This window comes from Musa acuminata, chromosome BXJ2-6 (genome assembly GCF_036884655.1).
Source record: "Musa acuminata AAA Group cultivar baxijiao chromosome BXJ2-6, Cavendish_Baxijiao_AAA, whole genome shotgun sequence".
Taxonomy (NCBI): domain Eukaryota; kingdom Viridiplantae; phylum Streptophyta; class Magnoliopsida; order Zingiberales; family Musaceae; genus Musa; species Musa acuminata.
The window spans coordinates 7,452,089-7,477,726 of record NC_088343.1 but is presented as its reverse complement, the minus strand read 5'-3'; the positions used below and the strand labels follow the sequence as shown (position 1 = coordinate 7,477,726).

General features: G+C 38.7%; 2 protein-coding genes, 4 non-coding genes and 1 pseudogene across 10 annotated transcripts; 5 read left to right on the top strand and 2 right to left on the bottom strand.

The window, feature by feature from the left end:
- The first annotated feature begins 820 nt into the window (after positions 1–820).
- Positions 821–8,282, top strand: LOC135614555 (COP9 signalosome complex subunit 2-like; annotated as a pseudogene). Its single transcript, XR_010487596.1, has 12 exons — positions 821–1,013; positions 1,271–1,363; positions 2,405–2,483; positions 4,337–4,577; positions 4,669–4,743; positions 4,833–4,964; positions 6,389–6,563; positions 6,668–6,736; positions 6,819–6,909; positions 7,001–7,135; positions 7,587–7,699; positions 7,783–8,282. The product of XR_010487596.1 is annotated as a COP9 signalosome complex subunit 2-like (transcript).
- A 580-nt stretch (positions 8,283–8,862) lies between these two features.
- Positions 8,863–10,895, bottom strand: LOC103987301 (uncharacterized). The gene is made up of 4 exons (XM_009405563.3): positions 10,564–10,895; positions 9,959–10,483; positions 9,832–9,888; positions 8,863–9,761 (listed from the first exon to the last, which is right to left on the bottom strand). The coding sequence occupies exons 1-4, from the start codon at positions 10,706–10,708 to the stop codon at positions 9,385–9,387; spliced, it is 1,104 nt and encodes a 367-aa protein (XP_009403838.2). The 5' UTR covers positions 10,709–10,895; the 3' UTR covers positions 8,863–9,384.
- A 646-nt stretch (positions 10,896–11,541) lies between these two features.
- LOC135614554 (probable peptide/nitrate transporter At3g43790) lies at positions 11,542–21,063 on the bottom strand. Of its 4 annotated transcripts, none has more exons than XM_065112044.1 (17): positions 20,583–20,748; positions 20,098–20,138; positions 19,901–19,961; positions 19,674–19,776; positions 19,439–19,541; positions 19,285–19,338; positions 19,116–19,178; positions 18,678–18,727; positions 18,524–18,599; positions 17,614–17,826; positions 17,197–17,284; positions 16,413–16,498; positions 16,213–16,320; positions 15,711–15,755; positions 15,521–15,609; positions 13,232–13,275; positions 11,542–12,055 (listed from the first exon to the last, which is right to left on the bottom strand). In XM_065112044.1, exons 1-17 carry the CDS (start codon positions 20,740–20,742, stop codon positions 11,886–11,888), a joined length of 1,554 nt encoding a protein of 517 aa, XP_064968116.1. In that variant the 5' UTR covers positions 20,743–20,748; the 3' UTR covers positions 11,542–11,885. The 4 variants fall into 4 exon arrangements, with proteins under 4 accessions (XP_064968116.1, XP_064968114.1, XP_064968117.1 ...); XM_065112045.1 differs by having other exon boundaries at positions 11,961–12,702; XM_065112042.1 differs by lacking the exon at positions 20,098–20,138 and having other exon boundaries at positions 20,583–21,063.
- Positions 21,064–22,793: 1,730 nt separating this feature from the next.
- Positions 22,794–22,866, top strand: TRNAA-CGC (transfer RNA alanine (anticodon CGC)). Its single transcript has one exon. It is a non-coding gene; the product is annotated as a tRNA-Ala (tRNA).
- Positions 22,867–22,929: 63 nt separating this feature from the next.
- Positions 22,930–23,002, top strand: TRNAA-UGC (transfer RNA alanine (anticodon UGC)). The gene has a single exon. It is a non-coding gene; the product is annotated as a tRNA-Ala (tRNA).
- Positions 23,003–23,066: 64 nt separating this feature from the next.
- On the top strand, positions 23,067–23,139 carry TRNAA-CGC (transfer RNA alanine (anticodon CGC)). Its single transcript has one exon. It is a non-coding gene; the product is annotated as a tRNA-Ala (tRNA).
- An 84-nt stretch (positions 23,140–23,223) lies between these two features.
- Positions 23,224–23,296, top strand: TRNAA-CGC (transfer RNA alanine (anticodon CGC)). Its single transcript has one exon. It is a non-coding gene; the product is annotated as a tRNA-Ala (tRNA).
- The last annotated feature ends 2,342 nt before the right edge of the window (positions 23,297–25,638 follow it).

Here is a 25,638-nt window from a genome sequence, read left to right as displayed (position 1 = left end):
GAGGCTGAACAATGACAAGAGATCGATGCTGCTTCAAGAACTTCCTCAGGAAGTCTCAGCTGCAACAAGGAGAATCGAAGAGGCTGAACAGTGATAAGAGATTCATGAAGCTTCAGGAATTTCCTCAAAAAGTTGAGCTGCAACAAGGACAAGAAAACATTCTCTTTTCTCTATGTTGGTGGTTGGATGTTGAGTTCGTAGGTGCCTCAGGAAAAACACATACAGACCTCTGAATCAAGTTACAGAAGGGCTCAACTCCTGCATCAGAGTCAAACTTGACCTACATCCATATACGAGCAAAACAAAGCTTCCCGCAGTGACACCATTCAGCATCAGAGTTCAATACAGATCGAGTCATTTTCTTCCTATTCAGCAGTGACACTTGAAGGCTTTTTTGATATCAATTAAAATCTTATATGCATCTCACTCTATTTTCAGCCTAATTAATATTTATGGAGTGTTTCTTTTCTCTAGTTATGTTACATCGGACACTTGTATTCGGTTCTCTGTGTCGAGTGTAATATGGCTGGCTGGTGATAGAAGATGGTATATATATAGTAAATAGATTGGTAAATCCACTCGAAACCCTTTTGATTCGATTAGGAGATCAGATGTGTCAAAACAATCGGCCGACACCGATCGATTTGGTCGATTTTTAAATGAAATTGACGGATAATAAATAAGAGATGTGTTTTTTCTCACTCAGCACGTGTTTGTGCTTGAAATGACACGTGTTCCTCAACTCACAGATAAAAGAGAATTATTTATTATTTATATTTTTGTAAAATACGTCCGGCCCAATGGCCATAGGAGGTTTGGGCGTGGTTGCGCCGCAGTTAAGGTTTTAGGGCCCGACCTCCCGTCACGGGGGCGATCAATTTGGTCGAACTCGATGGCTCGGCTTTCTCTCTTTCGCGCTCTCCTCCCTCTCGTGGTTCTTCTCTGAAACCCTTCCGTATAAAGCTCCAGATACTTTTACCAGACCAAGCCTTAGTTGCAAACCATGGGTTCCGGTAAGCGATCTTGCGGTTTCTTTCTATTTCCTTTTGATGTTTTTGGGATTTGTCATCGTTGTAGATCTTTATTGGCAGCTGCGTCTCAGGGTTGTTTTGGTCGAGTCTTTTTATATCTTCGTTTCCGGATTGGATTTAGACCTCCTATTTCATGAATGGTTGTCAAAGAATGAGTGTGTTATACTGACTTTGTTGTTGTTTTGGTTTTTTTTTTTTGGCATATTGTCCTGAAAATGTTGTCTTTTTTGGTCTGTTAGATGCTGACATGGAGGACTACGGGTTCGAGTACTCCGACGAGGAGCCTGAGGAGCAGGATGTTGACATCGAGAACCAATACTACAACTCTAAAGGTGATCACCCTATGGCGTCTATTTGTCCTCCCTTTGTGTTCCTTTTCTCTCCCCACCAAAGAGTGTAATTTACGAAGGCTAACTCAATCCTTTCATAATTTATCCATTAAAATCGTGGCTGAAGGACGTACTGCCAAAGGTATTTGTATCTCCATCATTGTTGGTAGCCAAATTTTGTTGGCCTCACTTAGCAATCATCTTGTTCAAGTCCGTAACTGCTCGGCTAATCATCCTTATAAGCAGGTGGGTAAATCTTATATATTCCTATTCTGTTTGCAGCCCAATTATAAATGAGCTTGAATTAATGTGAAACTCTGCAAAAAAATGATCCCCACGGCATTAGAAGCCATATCTGACTTGTGAGGCCAGAAAAAGCATGGCAATCTCTCCAGCTAACACTTTTACTACTTGAACTAAATATTATAAGTTAGCCCAAATGCCAAACCCAAATCTGGATCACACTTGATTCCATACAGTGTGCAATTGCAGTAACAAATCAGGCCTAAATGACCCATAATTTGCATTTACACTCTGCAGTCCACTAAGATTGAATATAGCTCTCCATAATTTTCATAAGCTTACACAAAGTGCACTGCAGACTGTATCATATATCAGGCACCGAAAGAAAGACGCTCTACAACGAACACAGCTCTCTGTTGTATGACCATCCTAGGTTTTTCCCTGTTGAGTTTTAGTATGCGATAAAGGCAACATGTATTAGCTTATATGACTCATTTGTCAGCTTATTCTATATGATGGTTGATGCAATAAGTTCTTTTATGTGATAAAACATTTAATTGTCATTTCTGCCATTAACCGTTGGAGATACTGGATTATATTTCTTTATGGTAACTGATTGTGCATGTTAAAGTAATATCATTTTCAATGTCAAATTGTGTTTGTATTAATTTTGATATTGTCTTGAGATGATGTGCATTTCTGTAATATGCTGAAATGGTGGACATCTCAGATAATCATCTTGCTAACTATGATATGCATCTTTCTTGGACTGAACTTTTCAATCTATGGTTTGTCTTACAGGTTTAGTGGAAACTGATCCTGAGGAAGCACTTGCTGGTTTTGCTGAAGTAGTGTGCATGGAACCTGAGAAAGCTGAGTGGTAACCATCTGATATTGTTACATAACTTCCCTATTACACACACACACACACACACACACACACACACATATATATATATATATATATATATATATATATATGTATACATATGTGTGTGTGTGTGTGTGTATACATAGTGTACACACACACACACACACATATATGACACATTTATCATTGTCATTGGTTTGTTCCATGGGACAGCAACCATTTACCAGGAGATTGTTGTGCTTTGTTTGATAAGATGCATGATATATGTAGAATACATGAGGTACATGATGCTATACAGTAACTTGTAGCTTGGTGTTACATTTCTTTTTAATGTGGTAGATGGTTGGATACACAGATGTTTTGGTTGGCAAATGGCTCAGGGTCACATTTTGTTTTAATGTACAAACAAAAGTCTAATCATTAGTGGCTACAAGAAACATGTTTATCTTGAACATTAGGCAGTGTTTCCAAAAGGCGCTTGGGCAAGACTAGGCATGACCCAAGCGCCTCGCAAAACCTTGGGGCGAGGTGTTTCAATGAATCGCCGCTTGGGCACTCACTTGAGCCCAGGTGTCAGGTGCCTCGAGGGGGCACCGCAAGCCAAATCTGATCGGCCACAAGCTTGGGTTTGATTAGACAAGTTGGTTCAACTGAACCAACTAATGTACGCTAACACACCCTGTCCTCCAAGGAAAGAAACCAGAAGCGAAAGTGAGGCCATACGTCCATCGCCTTCATACGCTCCGTCCATTGCTAGAAAAAGAGCTCTATTCGCTGTCATCGGCAACCTCGTTCGCCTCCTTCATATGCTCTGTTTGTCGTTGCATTTTTGTCCGTTGTTCTCTCCTTCCCCCACCTTCCTCCACAGTCGCCAGTTATTTCTCTTCTCAGTCGACTCTTTCTCATTTCGATTAACTTGCATCATATTGGAATCACTGTTTAGCATAGGTCTCCATCGGTAGCAACTTGTTTAGCATATTTCTGTTTAGCCACAAATATCACATTGATATGAAATCACTGCATAGAACACTACTTAAAACATAACAGTGGTTAAAAAACATTGCTTAGCAGTTAGTACCCACCTCAAATTTCATCCCTTTTTAAAATACTGCTTAGATATATATTTATCAATCATAATATATATTTTTAAATTTTTAATATTTGGGAGCTTAGGTGCTCGCCTAGCACCTCGGGTGTTTTGGGACTTTGATGTCTTTTGGCGTTTAGTACTTTTAAAAACACTGGCATAAGGATATCTGTAACCTAGGAATGTGAGTAAGGCTAAAATGTCTTTAGTGGGTTACAAAGACATTTATCTCATGTCTTTCTGCCAATTATTTATAGATACATGACCCGGGAAAAAAGTTGTGTTTATGTGGATTAGAAAATCATTCGTGCAAATTAATCTTGTCAATTAATGGTTGTATGGCATGCACATGCAGGATGGAGATACTTGTGGAACTTGACATCTTCCCACTTTTGCATATACCTAATGCTTAAGAGTAATTGACATGAACTCCCAGATGTTATTTCAGTTGCATGTGTGATGTGTTTTAAGTTAATGGCCAAATCACGTAGACTGGTTTCTCAACTGAAATGTCAGTTTTTTTTATCAGTTGTTGGGTTTAAAAGCTTTTATTTAGGTAGAATGCTTCTTTTTTATAATCCTTGTTTTGGCAAAATAGTTTTGTGTTGAATTGAAGGTGAGGTGCCACCCTAATAGATTCTGAAACGCTCAAATGTTGGATAAGTTCCAGGTGCAGCAATGATGTGATTTTCTGCTACTATAAGCTGTCGTTTCTTGGTCTTCCATCCTAAACTATGTATTGCATCTAAATTGTGATCACTATCCTTTTGAACAGGGGATTCAAAGCTCTCAAACAAACAGTTAAGCTATACTATCGGTTGGGCAAGTACAAAGAGATGATGACAGCCTACAGGGAGAAGTTGACATATATCAAATCTGCTGTTACACGTAACTACAGTGAAAAATGTATAAACAACATAATGGATTTTGTTTCGGGTTCCGCAAATCAGAATTTTGGTCTTCTGCAGGAGTTCTATGAGACGACACTAAAGGCACTTGAGGAGGCAAAGAATGAGGTATGTTCTTATTCTTATGCATCCATGTATACTATTTGTTACTTACTGTTGGATTTTGATGAATTGCAAACTAGTTTTGGTGTGTCTGCAGAGACTTTGGTTTAAGACAAATCTTAAACTTTGCACAATTTGGTTTGACATGGGTGAATATGGACGAATGGGTAAGGTAATTTTATATCTTCAAATAAAACTTCTCAAATCTTCCTTAGAATCGCTTGCTTTTAGATTCATTAACTGATATTTTGATTCATCCAGATATTAAAAGAACTTCACAAATCCTGCCGGCGAGAAGATGGCACCGATGATCAAACAAAAGGCACACAACTTCTAGAGGTCTATGCTATTGAGATTCAAATGTATACGACCAAAAATAACAAAAAACTTAAGGTTGGACATTCTTTATGCTCTCTCTCTTTATTGCCTCACTCATTTCTCAGTTGTTGCTGTTGAATTTGTCAATAAGTTATTCTAAAAAATACGTTAATAATTATCATAAAATGAATTGATGTGCTCCAGAAAAAACATGTTTTGCAGTCTTGAAATAAAACCTTGTTGACTTGGATACAATTGTTCCCTTTGATAATGATGTTCATGTGGAATGGTAAATATGGTAACGGAATGAATGGTGATCTAGCTAGCTGCTAAGTTTTCTTTCTTTCTAATTTATGCAGTGTGCTAAGCACTGCAAAGCATCATTTTATCTTGCAATCAAACTTTTAATATGTATATGTATGCTGAATTATGAAATCTACAGCTCAACTTGTGTTCTGAAGATTTTTTGATGAGCCCTCAATAATGATCCAATTAAAGTTATTGTTCTTATTTTCTAATCTCAGCACATTATAACATGTTACTGCCAATTCCTGTTGCTGTATCTGAATCCTTTTATTATTAGCTTGCCTTCAAAAGTGAAATAGCTTTTTATGTCAGATTTTTATTTTGCTTATACATACTTGTTTAACAATTTTTTTGGGGAATTTCATCGGTTTACACTCCATCACCCGGGTACCCCTTTAAATATTGGAATTTGCCCTATACTCCTGTAAACCTTCAAATACCAGTAAGCTACTCCTCTTGTCAAGGACCCTCTTCTGTCCAAACCTTATATGAGCACACAAGTGATACATATGAAAATATTTGGAAAATATAATCGAGTATAAAATAAATAAATATAGAATATTGTATGATCGAATAAAAAACTTATGGAATGATATTATACTTTTAAAGAAGTTATTAAGTGATATGATATGTGAAGGTGTATATAATATTATCATTGACCATATTTGATACTGTTAAACAATATCATAGCAAAAATAATTGCAATTATCCAATTCCATATTGATGCTTATCTGGGGTGCTTATGTGGCCTGCATAACTATATATAGTTGATACATATGTAGTATGCAGGACCTTATAAGCGGAAGCATCCATTTAACAAAAATAATGGATAATCTTCCATCAAATTTATTTATGTAGGATACAGCTTATCTGGAAAGACTAGTTATGCAGAGGTAAATTCTATGTTGAGGATTCTTATCTGAAGAGCAGATGGAGGATTGCTTTCTATTCTTCGGAAGATGATCCGATTATCATTCATTAATTTCATGAAGATCCAGTAAAGATTGCCATATTGGTTCATGGATTAGTTCCGGTCTTCGCACTGGTGCTAAGATTTCTCTGTTAGTGCTTCTACGTAAGGATTTCGTTGAGGTTGCTATCATTATTTCTGTTATTTATTTGATTTTGGTTTTTTAACTTCAACTCAAGTTCTTGAAATGTGTTTACTTTGTTAAATATATGGTGTATGACAGCAACTGTATCAGAAGGCTCTTACCATAAAGTCTGCAATACCCCATCCAAGAATCATGGGAATAATTCATGAATGTGGCGGGAAAATGCACATGGCTGAGAGACAATGGGCAGAAGCTGCCACTGATTTCTTTGAAGAGATGAAGCTGGAAATCAGAGTTGCATCCAATGTCTTAAGTATATAAATATCTAACATATTATTTTCGTGAATTGTGTATCTGGAGGCATAATTATTACAGTCCAGCTCTCATTTCTCTATAATATGTTGGATCACACATCAGATATTTGGTTCTTGCCAACATGTTGATGGAATCTGAAGTGAATCCATTTGATGGGCAAGTGGCAAAGCCGTAAGTTTCTTGAGGTTCACACTCATCAATGTTATTCTCTGAGACTTGGTCCCTGTAAAGATTTGCTTGAAACCTTATGCAGATACAAGAATGATCCTGAGGTCTTGGCAATGGCAAATCTGATAGCAGCATATCAGCGAAATGAGATTTTGGAGTTTGAGAAAATCTTGAAGGTAACAAGTCTGTGCTATGTTGTTAACCATTTGACTGGGAAACATGATAATTTACATGCATTCTGAGCTAGGCCGAAGATGCTTTTTGCAGAGTAACAGACGGACAATCATGGATGATCCCTTCATCCGAAACTATATTGAGGATCTTTTGAAGAATATCAGAACCCAAGTTCTCCTCAAGCTCATAAAGCCCTACACTCGAATCAGGATTCCATTCATCTCAAAGGTGATTGTTTTTCTTTCTTATCATGTTCACACACAAGTAGCTTACTAACTTCTTACTAGCAGTTTTGAACAAATGTGAAATGTGCATGGGATATTGAACATACATAAATTCATTCATCATAGACTTGTGAAAGACATTTTTGTTAAGACAATTGAATTTCTGTTTGCCGCACTTAAAAAAAGGCTTCGTCTCAGAACACTACTGCATCTGCAGAATTTGCTTAATCCTAGATCTGATGTTACTGCTTCAAACATTAGATTATAAAGTACTGCACAAGTCATCTGTTTTGGGTTTCAAAGAGCATTTTTTGTGTTCTTTTGCCTCCGATTACTGTCAAGTTTGTTTTTCTGACAGTTGTGGTTGCTGCTTTACTAAGTTTTAATTGGGTATGGGACCCTTGTAAAGTACTTTCCTGTCTCCGCTGGGGTTAAATTTGGCTCCATCTTTTTAGGAACTCAATGTGCCAGAGAAAGATGTAGAGCAGCTCTTGGTCTCCTTGATTCTGGACAACCATATTCAAGGTCACATTGATCAAGTCAACAGAGTATTAGAGCGGAGTGACAGGTCATTCAATTTCCTCTGTAATCTAGCTTCCATTTATATGTTTTTCGTTTATGATATGAAATTAGTAAATTTCTCTTGTACAGGTCAAAGGGACTGAAGAAATATACTGCCATAGACAAGTGGAATACTCAGCTTAGATTACTGTACCAAACAATTTCCAATAGAGTAAGTTAGAGGCTGTAGAGGGTACATTCTTCGAGAGAGACATTTGCTGTTGCTGGGTATCCTTTTACATGTGAAAGACTATGCTCTACTTATGTACGTATGTGAGTTGGTGAAGATTATCATTTTCTTCAGAAGAGCTTTTAGGGCTATATGTTCATTCGTAGTGTAGATAACTGGTGCAAAGAATGTGGTTTTTTTGGCCACACTAGGAGAGGAATCTGTATATTCTGGTGGGTTGTTCTTTCTCATGGGCATGCTATTTAAAATTATCAGCTGCTTGTCTTTTGAATGTCACAAAATGTTCTGCAAGACTTCTATCTTTGTTAGGTGGCAGCTGAACTGTCCAGGGGATCTGTGTTCAAACTGTCGTTAGATGGATTAGGAGGTTCTTAAAATATCTTTTACTTATTTTATTTTGTGGAGATCCCTTTTTTTATTGGATTTATTTATTTTTTCCTCTCAGATATCAATGTTTACAGCGAGGTTAAAGGGTTGGAACTTTTTCTTTGTGTTATATTCGTGTCGAAGATTGGTTGAAACTGACTGGTTTACTGTTTCCTTGTCGCGCAGCAGTTGAATTTTCCAAGGAAATCATTCGCGAACGTCTTGATGTGGAAGCCTTTAGTTTGTGCAGTAAAACAATGGCTGGACTATTGCTACAGTTATTGTTCTTTCTCCGTCCATTGCAAGCAAGCATAGGTATCTTCTAACCAATATTTTTTCCACCTCATCGGAAAGAAACTTCTCTCTTATTACTTTGGATTACTTCGGAGGATATCCATCCCAGTAAGCATGCGAGCAATTCGACTTCTCCAGTCACGGAGAGGATTGATTTCTGAGCTATAGAAGGAAGATGAGGACCAATACGTTACGTACCGCCAAGTAGTAGCAGTAGTGGTGATGTTGGGTAGCCAAAGCAGCAACTCCGGTGGCAAAATGATGAGAGATGCCATGAGAACCACGAGAGGGAACAAACAGATACCATGCGATCGCACAGATTGTCATGAACAAAAATTGGATAAAAACAAGCACCACCTGACAGACGCACACTTCCTTCCAGTACATAGCGCGTGAAAAAAGGAAAAGCGCACGATTAATGGAACCAAAAGGGCCACCTTCTTTTAACTCACATGCCTACCGTCGTCGTATGGAAAATTACCCACCACCAGAGCAGTTCACCTTCTTCTTTTACGGATCTACCATGAAATTTCCCGATACTGTATTCGGTAACACACAATCGATCACTTAACTATCCACACTAATCATTGGAATGTCTCCTAACCGACTCTCACCTGCGCGCTTCAATCATTCTTTAACCAACCTTAACTCCTCACGGTTGATCTGGCCATCACTATCGACGTCCGTCAGCCAGCTTCTCGCTTGATATGAACACCGATAGCTTCTTCTCCAACCAGAGAGTACAATGTTTTCTTGTATCATCTCTCCTAGTATCTTATTCATTTGCAGGCAGTACTGGCACAAGAGCTTCTTCTGTAGAGGTGAGCAAAGCTACCATGCAACTAGAAGCACAACCTCTTCCTACAGGTCCCCGGCGGAGGCGACAACTTGAGACACCACCCAAACAGCTCCACGACAAGCTCCTCCACCAAGTCCCACGTGATGTCAGCCTCCACCCACACCCCTACTCTCCCCGCCTCCCACCTCTCCTCCCACACCCCGTCCTCCCACACCTCCTCCACGCTCTCCCCCATCGCCCGGCTCGCGCTCCTCCGCCTCCTCCGCCCTCGCCATTGCTGTCGGACGCTCTCAGTCAGCTTCGCCGGTCCCAAGTCCTCCACGATCGCCCGTCCCTTCGGCTCCACCATCCGCGGCATCGCTTCCATCGAGATCCGACCGTAGAAAGAACAGATTTGGGCAGCATTACATCTCTCCTCGCCTGCACAACGGCATTAGTACGCACGCATGAAGCGTATGTATGTAATATGCATACCAACAAAGAGAGGCACCTAAGCGCGGCGGCGGCTTCGCCATCCTCAATCCAGCGGTCATGATTTCTTGTTTCTCTGCATCACGATTCGTGTCAAACGTGATGACCTAAATTATTTGACGGGTACGAAGCGGGGCGCAACATACCGTTCGGGGATCCGTTCGACCGATTCCGAGGAGACGATACGGCGTCGAGAACCGAAACGGGACTCGGTTGCTCGCCGTTGCATTGGTTCTTGGGATCTCCGCCGTCCCACTCAAGCCGGCCCGCTGGTCCGCCTGCCGACGGGACCACCTTGGCCTTGATCTCCGCCGAGCGCACCGCCTCGATGATCCGCCTCAGGGCCTGGAGGTCCTCGTCACACTTCTCCAGCGCCCGCAGCAGCTCCCGCCGCTTGTCCGCCGCCGCTTCCACCGGCGGAGCCGGCGAGTCCTCCAGCCCCATCAGCCTCGCCACCAGTGCCGAAGGTCGACGGGGACTATCGGGGGATGCGGCGGCGACGGCTGCGGCCGGCCGCCGCCGTATCTCCTGAGGGATTGTCGGGCTCCGCGGCGTCTCGCAGGAGCACCGCTGGGGCTCCGTCTTCTTCCCTTCCTCGTCGTCGATCGGCCGCGGAGGTGGCAGCTTTGGTCTCGATGGAGATGCAACGGCGGGCTTCTCCTTCCTGTTCGCTGAAGTTTTAACGGGGAGTAAACGGCGAGTTAGGACGGCCTTCAGAGAGAGAGAGAGAGAGAGAGAGATGTGTGGTTACCGGAGGTGAGGCGTTTCCGGGAGCGGTTGTGGTGACGGGAAAGGAGGTGGAAGATGCCGGACATGCAACCGATGGTGTTGGGGCGGTTTTCGGACCCCATCTCCCGGCGCGATGACGAGGTTCGCATCGTCTCCACGTTTCCCATCCGACTCCTCTCCCCTCTTCTCTTCTATTCTCTCTAGCTTCTTCGCGAGGAGGAGGGGAGGAGTTGAGCCGGAGAGAGTGGCAGGAAGGAGCGAAGCCAGGCTTTTGTTGCTGGGACCATCTCAAAATTACCAGGATGCCATTTTCACGCTAACAGACGTTCTGCAGATTCTCGCGCGTCGATCACTCGTCTTGGTGGTTTGTGGACACCAATCGCCTCAAAATTCAAATTCACATCGGACGGCTGTGATGATTCGACCTATTTGATAGGTGACAGACTTTGAAGTCACGAACAACATTGTTTTGCTTGCTCGCTCGCTCGCCCGCCCGACCCGAGCTGGATATACACCCTATCAACTTATCCCACAATCATAGCATTTGCCTCTCCTGATTTCTCTCTTATGACGTCGATCATTAACCAAATGAATCGCGATTATTTGGATTAAGTTCATCCTCTTAGAATATCACCAACGCATGATCGGATCGGACGATGGTGAACGGGGACGGACGGTGGCGATGTAAAGTCCAGCGGTGGCCCACAGTGAGTAGCTTTTTGTCGTCTTCAATAAAGATTGTTTGTGGTCTTTAATAAAGAGGAGAAAAGGTTGAAGTGGTGGGGCCCGGGGGTAGGGGACAATGATGCTGTAACTGGCTGAGGAGACATGACCCACGTAGTCCTGCGGAACTTTAAAGTGGCATCCCAGGATAACAGTTCAGTTCGCCGGAGTGAGAGCAGTACCACCGTCGATGAACAAGTTCTTCTCTTCTTCTACTGTTGGAGTGAGAGCTGATGCGTGGAACATGGCATGGAGACATCCAGAAACCCACACCAACTTCTCGACTTAGTAGTTCTTTGATGGAGGAACCCTATGAACAATCTACTAAATAACAAAAAGCAACGGAGAGATCAATGTGAAGTTTCCTTCTGTTGCTCATTAACTACGTTGAAAGCGCATTGTACAAGGCATCTATCTCTTTCGGTTTATGATAATAGAGAGGAGAAGTAAGATGACGATAGTCCTCAACATTCCACTCTATCGGCTTCTGAGCCGTGCCACCGGTCGAGGGAGAGCCGAGGAGCGTAGAGTGACATCATTGAGCTCAGGCACCCACTAAGTTTTGCCGAGCACCAACGACGAAGGTGAGCGGAGGAGGAGACTTCGCATGTCAGATGAGATTCACGTGCCCTGGTCTGTGAAGATATGATGATGGTAGAGGGAGGAGAGAGAAGGGTGAAGAAGCATGCCAGCAGCTGAATGATGGAATACATGCCTGCCTTTGTGAAGATACTGATGGCTACATCTCCTCCGTTCTTTGCCATATCGACCAACATGCATCAGCTTACACGCTGGAGACACTCAAAAATAAAAATTAATTTAACAGAAACTCCAAGAATGTGTATGGATATGATCAGCAATAAATCTTGGCAAAGTGGCAGAACCAGTTGGAAGTCATCTTCGGAGATTTCCGATCATCACCTGGTTGTAATTTTTGAAACCAAGTACATTTACGACAGTCAAGAAGCTTTGACAAACTCTGAAAGCATCTTTCTTGATAACATCAAAAAAGATGAACACTTAATGGGCTTTCTCTTTTTTCCTTTCTTTCTTTCTTTCTCTTCATTTTTTTGTTTTCCTTTTTATTTTGACAGCGTGATTAAAGCCTTCTTGCTGCTTGTTTTCCCTGGACAAATGCCCACCCTCCTTTACAATACAATTGTGATGAAAACTTACCACATATTAGACAACACAACATCATAAATTCATTCTGAAAAGACCATATAACAAAATAAATAAATAATAAAAATAAGACACTCTATATCATGTCCTGATCTAGTCCCAGCAACTCTGCAACTCACGCAGCACTCCTCCCATAGAAACACTCATGTGTTTACTGTGGTTTTCTTCTTACCAGGTTGAGCCAGAAAGGGTTTGAAGGTCAATAAGAGACCAACGACCCCAACCATGTCTAAGACGAAGAAAACAATATAGTCACCTGTATCCCAACAAACAAGTTAGTTCTGCTGAAATTTACCTTCGATTAACAAAAGAATCAATGTAGATAGTTTCTGAACGAAACCATTTATTTGACTGCAAATCTACGATGATAATTCACAAGTCAGTCCTCTAGGAGCTCGCTGGCTAATCAATTAAAACACTAACTGTGCAGCAGGACCAAGATTGTGCAGGCTAAACCTACTTTATATAGCTTGCAAAGAGGTTTTTGGCCTGATATATAGATCATCCATTAAATTAGCATCTTTGCTCAACTTCTACTTTTTCTGTTAGATATTTGTTCCTGATCCTCTTCTGTTTTCGGTTGATATTTAGTATGTATGGCTCTTATTCCACTTGGATGACCGTATGGCTTCGGCCTACTTGAAGGGACTGAGACTTTGTTTGCAGTAGAGTTGTTTTAATCAACAAATTTCTTAATCAAGACTTTATTCCATTTACAAATTAACAGCCTTTCCCAGACACTTCCAAGTACAATATCATTATATCTTCCATGAATTAAGTCATACCTGGTAAAATGGAAACACCTTGATGGTTTTGTGCCCATGAAAACCTGAGAAATAACCAATAAAAAAAGGAAAACAACATAAATATTTGTAGCCATGACATATACCTGGAAAATGAACATTATCAGTAGCAACATTTTCTATGCTTTGCTAAGAATACTCAGCTTTTGGAGAAGGCATGACAGTAACTAAGTTTATCTAAGATCTTGATCCATTAAATTTCTAGATATTAGGAAAACTCATCCAAAATCCTTTCAATTTGTGTACACGCAAAACATAGATAATTATGCTACACAATCTGTTGATTAACGTGTAGCTCATGTTTCATCCGTACTTTCCAACTCTTAATCATTGGTGTTGAATATTTCTAAATTTTGAGCTATAATTATTACAGAAGTGTATCAGTTCTTTCTCTATCAAATGTGTTTCTCACTTCTTGTCACAAGAGCTTGTACATGCAGATTTGCTGTCCCATCTTACTAGCACAGCAACATTGCAAAAGCTGTACTAGTACTATCATCTTATGGATAGTCATCCAGAAATAATCACCAGATTCTAGTATGAACTTTTCGTTGCTGATTCATGTAATTGAAAGAAAGCCCAGTCAAAGAAATATGCAATTCGAATAACATGCCCTTGTATAAAAATGTGCTTGGATTGAGATGGTCAAGGCATGCATCACGTTTTCCAATTTCATCTGAATGAGAATGAGCATGCATTTCTGACCCGCTGATCAATGAATGTCAACTATTTTCATCAAACAGTACTAAAAGTACCTAATTGACTATGCCATGCACCAAAGATTTTCTCTATAATTTTATTTCTTGAAAGCACCTTCAGGCCTACATTCTTATAATTATTTAACATTAAGAGAATCAATTATTTGAAGCTGACAGTAAGAAATCACATTAGGACACTCAACAATCTTTTTTTATCAATTAAGAGAAGTGGAATGCTGCAACCATGTTTGTCGAGATCAAATCATCTGAATATTGAGCAACAGTTAGTTATCACTTGCTGGCCCTGTAAACCCATTATCCTATGCTGCCTATGCCAATTTTATTAATTCCAGTAACCTTATTCTTGTTTGTGCTTTCAGAACAAAACTAATGACATTCTGCCTCTGACTAGCTAGACTATCCAAATTTATTATCTAACACTGCAGCTTCAGGTAGAAAATACAATATTTATTCAGTTACTTGGAATCTGAGAATTCTTACACTTATACCAACAGCAAGAACTTGTAAGATCCCAATGTTCTCCTTTTACCCTCCTTTTCCAGCATTACCTTCTTACTATACTTGAACCTTAATGATTTAAACCCCTAAGCCTATTTACTCTCGATGATAAGAGAATTCAAGTCTGCTCTCCATTTCCAAGTTTGGTCATGGTTAGTTTACTGAAGCTTCTCGATCTCATAACTCATTGGTTCCTAGATGTCAACAAACTGTATGCTGGCTCTGTTGGGACACTTGCCAAATGTTTCAAACTACATGATTGTAAGTCATATTGGAAATTATATCACGATCTGCAGTATCAGATCTGCATCACTAGCCTCTCCAGAAGAAAAGACAGGTCGAAGGACCATCTTTTATAAGCCAAAGAATGATAGCGGTGGTAATTTAGTTAATTGTTGGTCCTTTTGGCAAGTAAAGAAATAGAAAATAATTTGAAAGCACTACTGGATTAAAACATTTTTGAACTGGATTCATAAGAATTTGCATAAATCCGTATACAGTGTCGACCTGGACAGAAGCCCAAATTTCATGTAATACGGATTTCATCTTTTATGACCTTAGAATCAAACACCAACTTACAGAGTTATGACTTTAATGCAAGAACCATCTGAGAATAAGCAACAGGGCTACTTAAGAAAAAATGAGTTCGGTGACAATCATTTACATCACCAACCAATTATCTCCTATAACCCATCTCAGAAGGCTTCCTAACAGTTGAATTGCTTGGCAATTTAAAAGTCACAATTATTGATAGCCTAGGTCCTAATTCTGAAAATAATTGCCTCCATTCTTATATCTGATAAGGTTCATCTGAAGTTTATCCATCGATGGTAACCTAAAGTAACCTAACAAGGAACCTTAAGGAACACATGGAACCATAGGACAATGCCAGAATCTTTTGGGAGCAATTTCAACTGTTTAAAGGGGAAAAACAACAAAGAAACTAAACTGTTTAATGAAATATAAAACAACACTTTATTTATTGAGAATCAGCTACAAGGAAAAGTTAATCTTTTTTTACAGCACTGAACCACAAGCAACAGAAGATACTTACAAAATTCCTGCACCTGCTGGAGCAAAAGCTTTAAACAGGGACAGAGCAGTCACAGCCATACCATTTGCAGCACCTCTTTGATGTTGAGACTGCCAACATGGATTTAAGTCAAAACACAGATGTCCTGACAGTGCACATTTGTCTAAAACAACGAAAAGAATACATGTTAAATAGAGAAGGACAAAATTACCACGGCATTGTTCTGCAGAATGTTCAATCCAACAGTGATGGTTGACTGTATTCATTAGATAGATGCAAATTAGAACACTCTCCAATAAGGAAAAACAGCAACTATTTTACTTCCTAATAAAAGCAATTTCAACTATCAATCCAAATCAATGATATGAAGTTACGCACATATTTAATTTGCATGAGAAAAGGGAGTGCAAATTGCATATATATCTGCATTAACTTAAGGAGGTTAACTCCTATTGTGGTAAAGAATACAATGTGTTGTTGACAAATTGACAGATATAATTGAGTTTAAACGGTACATGACAGTTATCAATTAATATAATGTTCAAAGTGTTAGACAGCTGCAGACAACATATAAAGAGTCAGTTGGGGAGATTACAACTAAAAATCTGAGAAGCTTTTTATATGCTAGAAAACATTGGTTGCAAGTAATGTTATTGAAAAAAAGGTCACCACCTTATTCAAAATAAACAAGTTTGAGTTCAATTGATACTCACAGAGAAAATACTCCTCAATGAAGATGCACAATTTACTGACAGTTTTAGAATAAATCCAGATAACTTTGTCATGAATGGGTAGCTTGCAAGCAATGGTATCAACAAAGCCTAAAAATAATAAAGAGCACGGCATCACACAAAGAAAAACAAATCAATCATAATATCAAAGTATTACAAAAAGGGAGAAAAAGATTGCATACCGCCACCGCACGGGTTAAATTGATTGGTCCTAGATGTTTCTCAATATGTGGGAACAAAACTAATTGATAAACCAGAAGACTGATACCTAATACCAAATGTTAAGCAAGCATCATATTCCATCAAAAAAATTCAAGAATGAACAGAACATACTTAATAATGCATGTATCTACATTCACTTTGAAAAGTTCATGGCATGCCCACTTAATTCAATCAACATAAAATGGGCAGTCAGCTTCACCGAGGTCATCCTAGTGGTATCACTGAAGTGATGATGAACTCTGACATTTGACAGGCAAAGGAGCCAAGAAATGCAATAAGCACAATCTTACGAGGCTACACTCAATAGTCAAGTGCTTGTAGCAATTCAGTGATCCATTACCGGTAAGCAATCTGATATATGGGAAACATGCTAACCAGCTCCTTAGTCACTTGAATCTTGTTAGTTGGTGGAATAAAACTCTACAGCAACTGTCCAGTTGACAATACACTGTTTTGTCATTAATAAGAAAAGTACATCTATGTCTTCTATTTGCAAATTTCATCAAGTTTTCCCAAAACAGACGACACTGCTTTGACTTCACAACACCAGATAGGTAACATAATAGAACTTTGCTAAAGAAAATACACGCTAACTACTGTACATGCAAATAAATCAAATAGTCAGAATTGAGATGCACAGGTTCACCATGAAAAACCTTTTGCCTTCAAACCAAGTGACACTTAACTTTAAAGTTTAAACTACTTATGAATCAATTGTCTCAGAAATTTCAAGAACTTATGTACCTGAGATTGCAAGTACCATTCCCACCTCCTGAGATGAAAAGCTCAATCCTCCATATTTTTTATTGCTCACAGACCATAGAGAGAAAATCTGGAAACAGAAAACTGGCGACTGAGAATAAAATAAAGAAAAGAAGATAGTAACATCTCGATAGAGGAATTATTATTTCCTCTTAACAGAATAAAAATGTCAAATATTAGAATAAAAAATATTTCCATAAATGCAACTATTTATCTCTTAAAAGAACAATCCCAGTCAAAGTTTCATAAGAATCACACACTGATCATAGGATATTAATCGTTTAAGTATGACAGTTGAGCTTTTGGAAAAAAGAAAATCAACACCACAAGATGCTGAAATTGTGACATCAATCAATAGTACTTCAACATAGACTTGTGTGATCAAATAAACAATCTTACCTCAGAATATGCTGTACTTTGAAGTCCAAAAATACAATAAACAATGATTGATGACATCAACAACCAATTCTTTAATAAGCTTTGATCAGAAAACAATCGTCTCTGTTTAGTTTCTCCTCTGTATCCTTTCAAGTTAGAACCATTTGATAATGCCTCCAGGACATTAATATGTTCATCCTCCACTTTACTTTCACCATGCATGTGCAGAGTTTCCTGCAAAACCAATAGATTTTAAAAGATAGATTTAATAATATGGTCTCTGATTTAATTAAATAAAATATGAAGTACAAGTATTATTACACTTTTTTAGTTTATTTTTTTAGGTCTAGTATAAGGCTTACAAGGACTTGATTGAGTTATGTTAGTTCATGAGGTATCCATAATGTTTAAGACTCTTTTAACTTCTAGCTCTGCTACTGCTCCTATAAGAAGCTAAATTTGATTGCATAAGATCCTGTATATATGAGATCCCAATATGGATAAGAGAACAGATGGAGCATAAAAATTATTGTTATGTGAAGGATCTAAAATAAATTTGTAAAAAGAATCATCAAGTTGAAAGTCTCAAAATATTTACTGTTTACAGTAAAAGAATTTCAGAAGATCAACAAACTACTAGTCAAATTAAGGCAAACAAAATTGTTGTTAGCTTGAAATGCCACCCTGAAGTGGATGTACACTGTAAATAAACTCGCCCTTGTCAAGTTATGAGTAGAAGCATTCAATAATACCTTATTGCCCTATTAATTAAATGCCATGATTGGAAAAGGAGTAGAAAGTCTCAAATAAACAGAACTAGAACATCCTTTTCAAGTTGTGTGATTAAGAAAAGAAAAAAATGAAGTATGATACACATTTGAGACAGCCTGTGACAAAAATTGAAAATCATAAAACTCTTCTGCTTACTTACAGGAAGCCAAAAGCAGGCTATCAATGCACCAACTGAAAACAGTGAAATGCAGAGGCAGGGTAAGAAGTAAGGAAACCTACAGTTATGACATGAAAACATATCTTAGGATAAGGAATGGTTGGTAAAGCAATGAGACAAACAATTATGAGTTTACCTCCCAAACAAACACTCCGCGGAAAATATATTTGGATATTTCTCTGCAGGCTGAAAATAAAAAAGCAAGCATCATTTATCAACACAATAAAATGTTAATATCATGCCAAAACATAACCTATTGTTGTTAATCACTAGTGACTTCAACATATTCTGCAGGTCCCTACCGGAAGAATGTCTACATGCTGGACAGAGATTTAGTCCCACATTCAGGAGTTCACAACACTTTCTGTGTTACTCTTTCAAATTTTGTCGATAGATGATGCTTCTCTTGTGGTTTACTTTCTGAGGCCACAGTATGGTGAGCATGCAACCAGATTCTACAATGGACAAGGTATCTAGACAGGTGCACGCTCAACACTGATGCCACACCAACTGTGATGCAGGCAACATGGCCGTGATGGATAGCTTGTTATATTCAATATTTTGGAAAGATTACCTGTGCGAGAAAACCACCAATAGCTGGACCAAAAACCAAACCCATGGCCCAAGATGTGTCAACCTAGAATGCATATCAAATTAAAATTGCATTACAGATTTAGCAAGCTAGCCTCGTCAATCAAAAAAGAAGGGAAGCAAAGGAATAGATATATGAAGTTACTACTTACAACTGACAATCCTAGAGCTTGATACTCTTTTCGGCAGACTTCCGAGGCATAAGCCTGGAATGTGCTCAAACCAAAAGCTTACAGTGAGGCAAGAGCTAAAATTGAGAGAATTCGTAAGAATTACTTGATCATCAATACATAGTAGAATAATCACCTGTATCGGACCAAGCAATCCACTTAAGAAACCAAGAAAAGATCTTGTCATGATTGCCATCCAGTATCTTGTGCTAAGCCCAAATAACGTATTAAACACAATTCTGAGATGGATCAGAAGACAGGTCGAGTTCAGGACACCACAGAACACACCAAGCAAAGACGGAGCCTGATATATCCATGTGGATTATTTCCCAACAATTATTGATAAACAAACCATAAAAAAAGATATTTACACTGCAAGAAGACTGATCATAATAACTGGTCTCCTTCCATAGCGATCAGCCACCATTCCCCAGAGTATCGAAGTCAAAGCTCTTCCTAACATAAATGCCGATCCTTCAAAAGAAGAGAAAAACAAGATGTTGTCAGCATGCAAAAGCTGATTTCCTTCCTTCACCAGACGGTAATACCATGATGTTTCAGTCTAATAATGTGGCACTCAAAGCAACAGAGATCTTACCAACAAAACCTGCATAAAAACCAATATCTTCCTCTCTTTTGGCTATATCCAAGTCACGTATCTGAATGAATCACAATAAACAGACAACAGTATAAAGCCACAGGAACTTGAGAAAGATATTTCGGGGAGGTACGTATTTTCTGACATATGCATCAAGTGCAAAAAAAAGTCGAGATTTCGATCTGTGCCGAACGTACCATAAAATACAAGAACGGATACAATGATGATATCGGTAAGGCTGAAAAATCAATAAGAAGAAACAAATTAGAGATCATGTAGAAGGAAGTTATGTACGGCAATAAACTACTGGCAAAGCAACATTTGGAACAACAATTATTTTGATTTTCCTTTTTCAAAAGTACCAACAGAGCCTTCTTAAGATTTCACTTTCTACTGGTGAAACTTCGGTAAAATTGTGTTTGTGGCATCAGCAAACATTCCTACCGCTTGAAGAACAAGGTTCAAAGACAAACTGCGACCAAACCTATTCGCATAACCTATCATGTAAAAAAAAAAAAAACCAAAAATAAAAGAGAAAAAAACGACATACATTCATACAAATAAAATATTATATGCATTATAAAAGTTTTTTTAAAAAATAGGCGATCTCAAGATTCTCACTGAGACAAGAACCGAAAAGGAAAAGGGTTCCAAGGGGCAGTGGACTCATGACGGGTCGTACCGGAGCAGAGGGCGACGATCCACACGTAGAAGAACTCGCGGTAAGGAATCCCCAGATGGAGCTGGTTCCGCCGGTCTTGCCTGCAGCCGGGGCAGTTCTCGTGGTGCGTCGCCTCCTCCGACGGCGCCAATAAGGGCGCGGCTCGTTCCGCCATTGCCATAACAGACCGACCCCCAACACGATTGCAGTCGATTGCAAGGACCAGAGACACGTCTTATCTAGCTCCCATTCAATCGAACAAAAGTCCAAGGGCCTTTGATGGCTGAAGTGGCAGCGAGGAGATGTATGGCTCCCACGACTCGACGTCAGACAAATTCGTGACATCGGCATATAATTATCGGTGGAGTGACGAGGACGATGGCCGTCTTCAATATGCTCCTCGTGCTATTGCGTGCGCGTGGAAGGAGGATCGCAATGTCCTTGCTGTTGACCAGGTTGTGCGTGGAGTCGACGCGCACCGGTTTGTTCTCACGAGGGACGTCGGCGTGGAGAGCCGGACGGCGCTCGCAATGATCTCAAAATTGCATCCTTATCCCTAAAGTGTGGATGGATGGGTTATTCGTCCGACTTGAGAACGCGCTCGAGTTAAATCTCATGCATATGATACGATCGATGCAGCTGAGGGACAACAAGTCGCATCAAAATACCACGTAAGCATAAGTTAATCGAGATAGGATAAACTAAGTGTGATTATTTTGAGCCCCAATTATCTTATTGCATAAACATTTAATAAACAATATACATTTTAATGAAAAAAAATCAACACGCGATTATTTGGTTGGGTCAAACGTGTCTGCGAATTTTGAATGTCTCCGTCTGACTCACGCAAAGCTTGTGTTAAGTCATTTCCTGATTTTGACATGTAAAGTGGGGTTGAATCCAAATAAATTCACTTGTCACGAGTTATGGTGTTGAGAGAATAGGACTGCAGATCTATTTCGAACACGTGTCAGATAAATAAAATCTTTTGATATTTATGTTAATAATAAGTTTAATTTTTTAAAATAAAAAAAAAATTAGTCTCCATTTTGATTTTGATCAAAATACAATATTTAATTTCGATACCATACAAATAACAACAAGAAAAAGAAATCAAAGAATTGCTTCCTAAATCATCCACGGAGGCCGCCCCGTGCTCCCTGTCTCGCCTCACGAATCTCCATGCCGAGTTGCCACAGCGATGCCGTGGCATGGCCATACCCCGACAAACAATCCCATGGACTCGATTGTGATTTCGCATGCCCAATTCGAATAGGGTTCGACGAGCACATGCATAGGAATCATATGGACCCACCCAATTGTCGGTTCCCGTTGTTTAGTTCCCATTCGAAGTTACCGGGAGATGACCTCTCCTTTTAGAAATCTCCCGTCGTGCAATATGGCGGTCTTCCATCAACGGTCGATGCTGCAAACTTCGATGGTGGTGGTCAAATCAGTTCCTCGAATCAAAACTGAGTTTTGTTAGTAATGCAAGTCGGAATAAGTGACATGCTATGTTATGTTATGAATACATTTCCCTTTCAACATCATCATGACATATGGGTTTTTCTATTTTTATTTTTATGAGAGTTGATCCTAAGAGATCTTACTCAATCCAACCATAAATAATTATTATTATCGTTAATTACATATCGGCCGCATTGGACGCGTGCTGCCATTATTTGCCACGTTGTCCAGTCGGTGCCATCGCATCGGTCAATAACGTATATTTAATTTAGTGGTCTTAATAAAATCGTTGTCGTACAACTAATTCGTCTCTCTCTCTCTCTGTTATAAATTCGTTTTGTCGGATTCGAGCAAAACGATTGATCATAATTGTGGAACGCATGGATGATGATGTGACCTCGACTATGCTCCACACACACGTCAGCTTACCTTTTGTATGAACCATGACTGTCTTCTTCTTATAGAAAAAGAAGGATAACGTAAAACAAAACTCATGAATGCATGATTTCAACTTATAGGCCCACAAAATCGAAAGGTTTCGCTACAATTTTCCTTTTTTTTTTCTGATGCACGAAGGCCTATAGTGATGAAGGTAAACTCTTATATCAAAGTAGAGTCCGGAGAGGATTAATGTACATAATTTTATTCTCGATGATCATAAGAAACTTCTTAAAACAAAAAACTTTTCTGTCTGTACGATAGTGTAGTCGTCAATTTAAATTATATATCTATATATATATAAATATTTCGAACAATTAACATTACGGGGGTGTAGCTCATATGGTAGAGCGCTCGCTTCGCATGCGAGAGGCACGGGGTTCGATTCCCCGCATCTCCATTTATTTTTTTTTACGTTCCTTTAAACTATATATATATAATTATTTCGAACAATTATCATCACGGGGGTGTAGCTCATATGGTAGAGCGCTCGCTTTGCATGCGAGAGGCACGGGGTTCGATTCCCCGCATCTCCATTTACTTTTTTTACGTTCCTTTAACCTCTATATATATATAATTATTTCGAACGATTATTATCACGGGGGTGTAGCTCATATGGTAGAGCGCTCGCTTCGCATGCGAGAGGCACGGGGTTCGATTCCCCGCATCTCCATTTACATTTTTACGTTCCTTTCATTTACTTTTTAACTTTACTTTAATATATATATATATAATTATTTCGAACGTTTATCATTACGGGGGTGTAGCTCATATGGTAGAGCGCTCGCTTCGCATGCGAGAGGCACGGGGTTCGATTCCCCGCACCTCCATGTATTTTGACTCTCCTATTATGGGCCGACTAATCAACTCTTTGCTCTGTTCCATTCCATGGTCCAATTTGTTGCCACTCTTTCTTTCTTAGGGCTCGTCCTGCGCAATGGTTCTCCATGCACTTTTATGCTGAGAAACATGAATATGATGCAATTTGACGCTCCTACTCAAATACATGTGTAGGAATGAGACACATGAATATGATGCAAAATTTTCCTAGTCAACATCTCTCCAACTCCAACTTTTATGTATATATATATCCACAGATGCATGCATATGCATGAATACTATTTATTTATCACATAAATAAATATGTATTTGAGTACATATTTGAAATGTACAGTAAGTTTTAATCCGTGTTCTAAATATAAATTGATATTTAATATTTTTTTAAATCATATCTGCTCTATATATTATATTGAAAATGCTCAAATGCTGATGATGTTAATGTAAGTTTTTAATGTTTTTGAAATATTATATCATTTTATCTGAAATTATAAAATTATCAAAATGATTCAACTAGAAACCAACATGATTTATATTTTCTATAAGATGATTTTTTTATTTCTTTTTAAAAATTATATTCTATTTATTATATATATTTAGGCATGTGTCATTTTTTTATCAGATTACATATATACATTTATTTATTAATTTTAAATAAAAATATATTTTATTTTTAAATAAATATTAAAAATATTAGAAGAGTAAATTTATCATGAAATATTTAATAAATTTCTGAAATATAATTTTATCAAATAAAACTTATATCAATACACATTTAACATATAATTTTTATCTATTATTTACCAAACACATTCAACAACTATACATTCACATTAAAAATATAAATATGTTTTCAGTCATAGGTTTTTTTTTTTCCTATTTTTTCTCATGAGATTTGGTAGTATCACTATGGCTTCCCAACATCACAAATTAGCCTGAATTCATTAATGTCACTATGGCTTCCCAGCATTTTCTATTTGGCGCTCCCCATTTTCTTCAGGCTGAGTGAACGAGGTAAAAAATAATAAAAATAACAATGTTGAAAATAAGCATTAATAATCGATGAGAAAGGAACGAAAAAATATTTTATGACGAGACAACCCCTAATAGTCTCTAATCGTCTCATTTTGAACTTTTGTTTATGCAAAGGATAACGAGAAAGATAACGCGTAATTGTTTGTTTTAGAGTTATGTCTACAAGAATAAATAATCAAAGGAACAAGTCTTGTTTTCCTTATGCCAGCTTTGACACCACTAAATTCATTTTATTGATAAAATAATAAACTGATTGGGAAAGTTGGATCCTCCCTAATCCTACTTGCTTAAGTCACAAGTAACAATATATTATGGCATATTAGACTCTGAAATGGTACAAACATAAATCCTACAAGTTTGTTTTTTCTGGAGTTGCATCATATCAGTACTAATAGGATTTGATGACACTATTATATGTCTACTTCCAATTAAATATTCTTGATTCTAGTGTTGTTAGCATCTACTCAATCACAACTCCAACCTAACTAACCCCTCTGGTTTCCATGGCACTATGCTACTTGTAGCATCAAATGCAATCCATTTGGTTCTTTGCTTGGCATATTTCCTCACTGAATCACATATGCCATCATTCTCATCCTTCTTGTAACACCAAAGACTCCTTGATTGGGGATGGATTAGATAAGATCTTGATGAGATCATCCCAGACCACATTTGCAATCATTCTCATGCCTCAAATCCATGTGTCAAATCTTGCTACCACTACTAAACTAATAATGCTTTTGAGAAGTAGTATTACTTTGTCTTAGAACCATATTGGTTACAAAGCAATTCATAGTTACTTTAACTAGAATGAATTCTTTATATGGAGCATAGCCACTTTGGCTTTCTCTATCAACTCTAGCTAGCTAGCTAGCTTACAAGGAACTCCAACTTCCACCTTTATAAATAGTATGTTGCAATGTCGTATGTGGAATTTTTCCTACCAATCATCCATTGATTTCGAGAAAACCCAATGGAATTTGACAACCTCCACCACCCTCTCGATCGAGCTTATCCATTACAAACATATCTATTCCGGTGGTAACAATGATTCCTTGACCGATTCACACGAGCTTCTGTCTCGAAGTCAATCTGACACCAACATATTTGCCATGGTGTGTGAGACAGAATAGAAGACAAAAACCATGTAATCTAACCATTATCACGCCTGAGGTTATCTTCTGACTTGATGATGATGATGAATGCAAGATGGAATCTTACCAACAATGATGACACCGTCTGCACTCGATTGGGGTCATGTCAGTGACCAGTTGTGACTGTGTGAGGTATTTTTCTACCA

Coding starts and splice junctions, on each gene's coding strand:
- LOC103987301 (XM_009405563.3), bottom strand. CDS start 10,708: ATGGGAAACGTGGAGACGATGCGAACCTCGTCATCGCGCCGGGAGATG. Junction 10,484..10,563: donor CCGGAAACGCCTCACCTCCG/GTAACCACACAT, acceptor TTAAAACTTCAG/CGAACAGGAAGGAGAAGCCC. Junction 9,889..9,958: donor GTCGAACGGATCCCCGAACG/GTATGTTGCGCC, acceptor ATCGTGATGCAG/AGAAACAAGAAATCATGACC.
- LOC135614554 (XM_065112042.1), bottom strand. CDS start 20,912: ATGCCGATGTCACGAATTTGTCTGACGTCGAGTCGTGGGAGCCATACA. Junction 18,728..19,115: donor TTGGTGGTTTTCTCGCACAG/GTAATCTTTCCA, acceptor TTTTATTTTCAG/CCTGCAGAGAAATATCCAAA. Junction 15,610..15,710: donor TTCTGCAGAACAATGCCGTG/GTAATTTTGTCC, acceptor CCATGTTGGCAG/TCTCAACATCAAAGAGGTGC.